Genomic DNA, 8,517 nt, shown 5'->3' with positions numbered 1-8,517 from the left:
GCGTGAAAATTGTATATATACATATATTTTCGTTCCCCTCTCCCAGATCTCACTCGCCACTCTCACTCGCCTCTCTAGCTTTATACAAACACAAATGTATACATTGCGTTTGTGTTTGTATAAAGCGAGAGAAAATTGTATATATAAATACAAATGCATATATTTTCGTCCTATACACTTATGATTATACAAATACAATCTTCCCCTGCCCAGTTTTCTTTTGTCTTTCTCTCTTTCTCGCTTTATACAAATAGATTATACAATTGATCTTTTGTATATGTATACCGAAACAGATTATACAATTGCTTTCTTTTGTATATGTATAGCGAAATATACATATTTATGTTTGCTAAGGAGCGCAATTATGCAAACTATAGCTATAACATACAAATGTGATTTGTATGTTTGCTATATGTGAAAGCTGCTCATTTCTATTTCAACCCATTTTATATCTCTAATTTCAACTCAACCCGCCTATGACACTCATAGCTCAACTACACTTGATCACGAAGGTTTGCTACTGGCGAGAATGTTGGCATGAATAGCCTAAATGGCCCAACTACACTTGATCCACTTGAAGCCCATTATTTAAAAGGTGTATCTAGACTAAAAATTATAATAAGAATTAACCTAACTAATTGTTCACATAAAACTAATTAGCGAATACGTATCAGAGAAACATAACAACCTAAATTCTACCATACATAACGATATTTTGTAAAAAATATGATAACATAGTGAGATTATGAATTTTTATTGTGGATTCCTTTAAAAGAGGCATTAGTGTAATCCTGTATATATCCGTTTCTTCTCCCAATTGTCGTTACCCCTCTTAATTAGTGAAACTATCGTTATGTTTTGTAACTACGCACCAAAGTACTGCTATATATAAAAATAATCTATATATAATGTGTCTAATTAGTGTATACCGACTCGCAAAAGTAAATACTCAATAAATATGTCCTGCTATTTATGTGAAGATACCTAATTTACAACTATATCTAAATGTAGAAGCGTAAGTAGAGTTGAATCCGAAATTCAAAGTTTATGCTCTCGGGCAATTCTCTGCCAAATCCCTAATCTAATCTATTATTCTAATAGATTATCGGGCTTTGAGATTTGTTTTCTTTGGAACCACAAAATCATCCTCTATTATTACCCTTTGAGTGTGCACAAATAAAACATATTTAGCGGATTTGTCAACGGGACGCTAAAATTACATAAGAAAGTGTGTATATGCTTCTGCCTATAATGGATGATTGACAAGTCATTTTTTAATTTTCTTGTTCCCGAAACTCCAATAAGTTGTAACTTCCCTTCATTTCTCTGTATTCTTTTAGCATTAATATGTCGAATTCACTGACTCAACTAATTTAAATTTGTGTCGCATAAAACCTATTCAAAGGAAAAGCACTATCTACATTTCTTTATTTCCAAAGCTCAAATTTGATAACACATTTCCTTGTCCAAAAATATAACTCAAGACTATTGTTCGTAAAAGAGGTGTAGTTATTGAAGTGTTACTACTATTTCTAGTTGCTAAATTTTGTGACACATTATGAACAGAATATCGGGTTCGGGAGAATTGGTTTTGTTGTCCTCACCCTTAGGTGCTTTTCACAATTTGGTACTATCAGTAAAAATAAGTTAAAAACCAACTTATTTTCCAAGAAAACATTTGCTTCATACCAAACACACTAAATAGAATCTGCGTTGCCACTAATTATAATTGTTTATCGCCCTTGTTTGAATATCAATTTGGTTATATTGTTGCTCTTGAATTTTATGATACAGAAACAGAGCTTAGGAAAATATGGGAAATATAGAAATGTTGTAATAGATAATACCCATTTCTTTCAATTGAAAGTTACAATTAATTTCCCAATCTTCTTTCTTCTTATCTAATAAAATCTAATTTTTGCTTATCCCCTTGTTGAATAATTAGGGGAAAAAAGAATCTCCATTAAACGCAAAGACATCTTTACGTAGAGATTTACCCAAAGAAAATAAATCATCAAGATTTAATAACTCCAAGAACTGATGCTTGAAGTGATAAGGAATGCTTAGCATCACCAATGTGAATACTATGTTCACCTATTGAAATTCTTCGAACACCAGCCTTATCAACTACACTCAAATACTTGCACACATGAATATTTATCGCCACACGTTGCTTCGATCTTGCTGGTACGTAAACTTTTTGAAATGCGACCAATTGTTTATGTGGCACCCAAACATCAACAGGTGGCTTTGAAAACACGAGCAATGTGTGTGAACCATCCTTTGGTCCTACATTTTTCACGTCGATATGAATCTGAATTGATAGTTTGCTGCATTTTGTGTGTGTTACTCGGATTGATTTGTTAGTTATGGTACTGCTGTTGGACGTATGGCGTCCGTCTATTGGAATGGCTAGTGTTTTTGGAGCTTCGAAAATTGTGGTTATGAATTTTGTGTAGCTTAGTCCGTGCCCGAATGGGTATACTAATGGACCTTTGTAAAAACGGTATGTTCTACCAGGGTATCCTTTGGCTAAATTTGATCGCATGTCCATTGTTGTCATTGGTAAATTCTTTAGGTACTCTTGTGGATACCATGTCATTGGTAGCTTCCCACCTGAAAGCAATCGTATTCAATTAGTATATACTTGTGACACTGTATTTATTTCGCTCTATTCCTAAATAGAGCGAAATAAATACAAATGATTCATATAACAAAAAGTGGCCCAACAATGGAACATGTCCAAAATAAGTAGAAGCCCAATTTTGTGTTAATGTTTAGTTAGTTAACCTGGATTATGGGCTCCAAAAAGGACATCAGCAATGGCAGCACCACCGGCTTGTCCAGGATAGCCAGCCCACACTATACCACCAATTCGAGGATCGTTATTGGCAAATGTAACATCAACTGGGCCTCCGGACATAAGGACCAATACTACAGGACCTCTCGAGGCCTTCGATACCTCGGAGATGAGTTCTTGTTGGAAACCAGGCAAAAGCAGTCCAGTTCTATCTCTGAATTCAGCCTCAATAGACTGGTCTAGGCCCATTACTAGCACTGTTGCGTCTGCTTGACGTGCAGCATTTACAGCTCCGGCAAATAATTTATCGTCTGTACATGCCACATCACCGCAACCTTTTTGATGAATGGTCTTTGCATACTTTGATATTCCTTGTAATGGGCTTGTGTATCCACATGCAACACCTATATTTTAAAAAAAAACCCAATTAGTCCTCTTTTTCATATAAAGATATGCAAATTATGGCCTTAACCCGAGGCGGAGCTGTATGTATGTATTGTAGATGTTAAACATTTTAGTGAAAAATTATGACTCCGCCACTAACCTTAACTGTTTCTAATGAAAGAATAAATTATTTTTTACCTGCGTAATTTCCGATCATGGTGACAGTAACATCGGAATTCGGTCCAACAACAGCAACAGTACGATGGCGTCGAGGTGAAAGAGGAAGAGCAGGTCCATGATTCTTAAGAAGAACAATTCCCTGTCTAGCAGCTTCAACGGCGAGTTCTTGATGGGATGGGCTGCAAACATCTCTTGGGCCAAGATGTCCATATTGTTGGGCTGATGGTTCTCCATCAAACATCCCGAGCCTCATTTGAACAGCAACAGTATTAGCTAAATTTGTATCAATAGCAGTTTCTTTAAGAATACCAATATGCACTGCATTCTCAGTATGTTGGGACAAAAAAGGCCCACAATCCAAATCCAGGCCCGCTTTAATAGCAGCAGCTGCAGCTTCCTCAGGCGTCGATGTGTAGTGTTGGCTATCGTAGAACACTCCAACGGAGTCACAATCGGAGACAATGTAACCGTTGAGACCCCAACCACCGCGTATTGTTTTACGGAGAAGTTCAGGATCAGCACAAGTTGGTATGCCATTGACTTGATTGTATGAACACATAATACTAGCCACTTTACCTTCTTTAACACAACTTCTAAATGGTACATCAAATGTATCTTCAATATCTTGCTTGCTAACCTGTTATTACACATATATATATGCATGAATTATACATATGCTTGACTTGTCATAAAGTAATATAAACGCAATGTATTTTACCTTAGCGTTAAAGTGGAATCTATCGACCCCGCTCCAGTTATCGAGGTCGTAGGCTGTATAGTGCTTGCAACATGCTGCTACTTTGAGGCGGTCACCTTCTTCATTTCCTTGTAAACCTCTTACATAACGCTCGGCGTATACAGCAGCTACGACGGGATCTTCACCGGGAGTCTCCTGTCCCCTTCCCCACCTTGGATCTCGCAAAATGTTCACGTTTGGGCTCCAATATGTCAGACCTCCCATTTCTCCATTGTACATTGCTCTTGCTTCATCTGATACAACCTGCATTCCACCATATCACAAAATTATCAATTTAATAAGTCCATAACAAATCTATGAGGTGAAATTATATATTTAACTTGGAATACTTTCCAAACTAGTATTTTTTTAAATTTCTTATTTGTTCAAATTGAAGTTTGAGAGAATGAACCTAAGGATCCATTTGGAAATGGTTTTAAATTATGATTTGAAATCAGGTTGATTGAAAATTGAAATTTTATTTGTACACGCAATTTGAATTTTTAAATGTCCCTTTTCTTATAAATATGAAAATTTCATCGTTTGTGAAAACTATCAAAACTTCTTCAATTTTTATACAATTTATCCTTATATAGCCCATAGGTATCCCATTAATAAACTGCATATATCTCCATAGTTCTTTTATAATAAATATTTGCTATTATAATCTTTTAAGTAAGTACACATAATTTTTCAAAGGTTCACTGATCAACAATAATAAAAATAATAACTAGCTATATTTGAATATACTTCTAATCTCTTCACGTTAAGCGTGCGTTCTTTTTTTTAAAATTTTTTTAAAATGATGGATCTTCTTTTGCAAACTAAAAATTAATGGACCACATTTATCATTTAAAAGCCTACCTTTTTGAAGAATCTAAAATCATGAACTAAAATTTTATGGAAATTTCATAAATGAATACAGGTTTCAAATCCTATGGCCAAAATGCCTGCTAAATTATAGTAGAATAGAAATTGTTTTGGAGTTCATAAAGGGGTGTGACCTTACATAAAAAACAGAGCCTATTCTGAAAAAATTGCAACTTGGTTTGATGCCCTTATATATAGTCACTGTCCAATAAGTTATGGCCAATGGGAGGGACCCTTCAACACACTTGCCAACTTTTTCTTAAACTTTGATTGGCCTTGCACACAAGAAAGTTAACCTCTACTTTATACCAAAATGTACCTTTAATAATTGTTTCTCTTAGCTTAATTACTCCCATTATATTCTCTTTGATTAATAATCAAAGGATAAAGGGTTAATTCTTTTGTGATGCATTATAGTTTTTTTAGCTTTATATATGTAACAAATAATTTACATAAAATAATAAATTTGTAATTAATTCAGATACGAACCTGTCCCTTACTTCAAAATAATTTGAAACATATCAAAATCTGAAATTTTAAAAATGGCCACCGCCGATATTCAGCAATTCCATGCAGGCGCAAGAATCAAAAAATAGTAAAGAGCTATAAAGCACCATAGAGAAAGTAACAAAAACATTATCCTTAACTTTGCAAAAGTATACTTAGCTGGATTTTTATTAGTTGTACATAATCTTTACACTCTGTTTAATCTGTGCTAGTAGGTTGGTACTATTTTATAGTTCACCATGAAATATTTATCGATGAAACTACTTAAATTTATTGGGCCAAATTCAGTTAAGCTTGTATGATTTTCACAAAAAAGTCCTCACATTAAGAATACTACTCCATTTGTTTATTTTTACTTGATACATTCCGTTTTCTGAGACTCAAACGGTATAAACTTTGATCAGTGTAGTCTTTTCTTTATATTATTACAAGAAAGATTGGAAGTAATAGTATTTTTTGCATAGTTTTCAAATCAAATTTGTTAAATTAATCCAATTGACTCTCATGACAAGTAAAAGTGAAAAGTGAAACTGTACGTTACTTGTAAATAGTTTTTCTATTCCCTATGTCCCTAATTATTTGTTTATATTTTCTTTTTTAGTTGTCATTTATTACTTGTCCATTTTAACAAATCAAGAATGGACAAAAGAATTTTATCTATTATATCCTCAATTAATTACTTTGAAAATGGTAGAACTTTTTTAAAATCTTAAATTTTTAATTCATCCACTTCATAATTAATAGAGACAAATAGTAAACTTACTATGTCAATTCAAAAGTAGACAAATAATTAAGGACAACGGGAGTATTAACTATCAATGTGTGATTTTATTCGGCTAGTGAACCATAATTATAGTATTAACTAACATAATTGCTTAGATTGTGCAAGTTTTTTCGACAATGTTGTTAGTGCAACGAACATAAAACAGAGCAACAGCTAATGGCATCATTTTAAGTAGTATCTGAATTCTTACCCGTCCGATTTCTTCCCACAATGAAGCATTAAAAGAAGCAGCAGTCGTTATAACTTGCGGAAAACTAGTAGCTCCTGGAAATTCACCCCCAAATTTAGTCCCTGGTCCTACATTTGAAACTCCATGAAGCGCTTCAGACCACCATTCGTACCCTTTAATACCCAGCCTCGGCACTGCTGCGGCATTGTTCCCCAACAATTTCACTTTCTCTTGTAATGTCAATCGCCCAATGAGATCTCTTACTCTGTCTCCAATCGGCAAATTTGTTTGACAAAAGGGGAAATTTTTAGTTGCTCTGTCTTTTTGGTCACAGGCGAATGGGGGACGAGTTGCTTGAATAGAAACAAATACGAAAAGGAAAATGAAGAGAGTGGAGGTTGATTTGCCAATGCCGCAGCCTCCACTCATTTTTGTGGGGAAGAGGGAATATTTGTTGTTCCAATTGTGTGAGAGATAGCTTTGGATGTAAAAAAAAAGAGGGGTTTATATAGAACAGAGGTTTTTGGTTTGTTGAGGACATGGGTATTGGGCTTAGCTAGATAGTGGTTATGGAATTAATGATGCATGAGGATATGGGCATTGGTGATGCATATTTTGAATGTGGTATATAAAATTTTATGACTCACATGAAATTGCCAGTTACATATCTTAATTTATGCGACAGTCTATTATGCACTTGAATTATACAAGGTCATATTATCCCCCTCAATTTAATTGTCAAGATTACATATTGAATGACGTTGTTGCACACTTTTGAATATCAACTTCTACATAGTTTTAAGGGGTAAATAATAAGTTCAAAAGAATAATACGACCTTCACGCATAATTTAAATGTATAACTAACACTTTCATCTTAATTAAGGTCTTGTGTCTTATAGCTTCTAATTTTTTTGCTAGGATCAATCAATTGTTATAAAAATGCAACAGAGTAATTGGAACTATACACATTACTTTAAAAATATATCGAAGGGTTCATGACCCATTAGATCATACCCATAATGCTTTGTTTCACTGTTTATAAGAATCTTATACATAGGATAAGATATTTTATATTTCTTTTTTCAACATTGCAAGTTGGAGGTTGCAACTTGCAAGAACTGTTGAACAAGGGATGTGGACTAGTACTCTATTATTTAACTAAATCACTTTTGATATATAGCCTCGCAGAATACTTTCCAATTTTAATAACTAGCACACACACACACACATTAAAGTCCTTTTAATTATTTTTTCCTATCTAGATCATAATTAGGATCTCAATTTACTTGTTCAACTACCACCACCCTCTGTCACTAAACATCTTCCATCATCCACCACCTAGCTATTATTACAAAACTACTTATCTTACCATTATCATCACCAATGCTGCACTAGAAATGGCAAATTAAAGGTGCGGGATGGGTGCGGGTTTAAGTTGTGTATAGAGCCAGAACTAGTAAGGGTCTAGGGGTTCATTCGAACCTCCGAAAAATTATACTGCTTATATATAATTAGAATTATCTTTTATATACATATATAGTAGATATTGAATCAACTTTGACAATTTTTGAGGTGGGTTCAAACAATTTTTTAAAACATTTAAAGCGGCAGTTGCGGGGCAAGGGTCAAGTGGTAATGCAGGAAATATAATTGTTGAATTAAAGATCATGGATTGACGAGATATACAAATATGTATATAGTACTTCCTTCGTCACAATTTATGTCACACAATTAAAATTTTAAAACTTTGATCAATAATCAACAATTTATAAAAGACATATAAAATCTTTTGATAATTTTTTTGAGTTATCTTTTAAAATTTCAATTTATGTCACATGAATTATAATGAAAAGAGTAACAAACATGAGCAAATTAAGGAACCGTTTGGCCTCAAAAATACTTGAGAAAAAATTGTAAAAAATTTGGGAAGTGAGGTTTGGTCATATAAATTGGCAAATATATTTGTCAAGTTCCCAATTAGTATTTGAGTAAAGTTCTAATATTTGGGAATTTTAAAAAATTCAAAATTACCCCAAACTTTTTATATTTTATAAAAAAAATACTCATTAATTGTTAATTTCAACTA

General features: G+C 33.5%; 1 protein-coding gene across 1 annotated transcript; it reads right to left on the bottom strand.

Moving 5' to 3' along the window:
* Nucleotides 1-1,829: 1,829 nt before the first annotated feature.
* LOC102603514 (probable beta-D-xylosidase 2) lies at nt 1,830-6,919 on the bottom strand. The gene is made up of 5 exons (XM_006349136.2): nt 6,452-6,919; nt 4,083-4,364; nt 3,383-4,001; nt 2,791-3,204; nt 1,830-2,616 (listed from the first exon to the last, which is right to left on the bottom strand). The coding sequence occupies exons 1-5, from the start codon at nt 6,857-6,859 to the stop codon at nt 2,015-2,017; spliced, it is 2,325 nt and encodes a 774-aa protein (XP_006349198.1). The 5' UTR covers nt 6,860-6,919; the 3' UTR covers nt 1,830-2,014.
* Between the last annotated feature and the right edge of the window lie 1,598 nt (nt 6,920-8,517).

Source organism: Solanum tuberosum, unplaced genomic scaffold (genome assembly GCF_000226075.1).
Source record: "Solanum tuberosum cultivar DM 1-3 516 R44 unplaced genomic scaffold, SolTub_3.0 scf00104, whole genome shotgun sequence".
Taxonomy (NCBI): domain Eukaryota; kingdom Viridiplantae; phylum Streptophyta; class Magnoliopsida; order Solanales; family Solanaceae; genus Solanum; species Solanum tuberosum.
Note: the sequence above shows the minus strand (reverse complement) of the source record. Positions and strands in the feature narration are given on the sequence as shown.

Coding starts and splice junctions, on each gene's coding strand:
- LOC102603514 (XM_006349136.2), bottom strand. CDS start 6,859: ATGAGTGGAGGCTGCGGCATTGGCAAATCAACCTCCACTCTCTTCATT. Junction 4,365..6,451: donor TGTGGGAAGAAATCGGACGG/GTAAGAATTCAG, acceptor GGTGGAATGCAG/GTTGTATCAGATGAAGCAAG. Junction 2,617..2,790: donor TTTTGGAGCCCATAATCCAG/GTTAACTAACTA, acceptor GATTGCTTTCAG/GTGGGAAGCTACCAATGACA.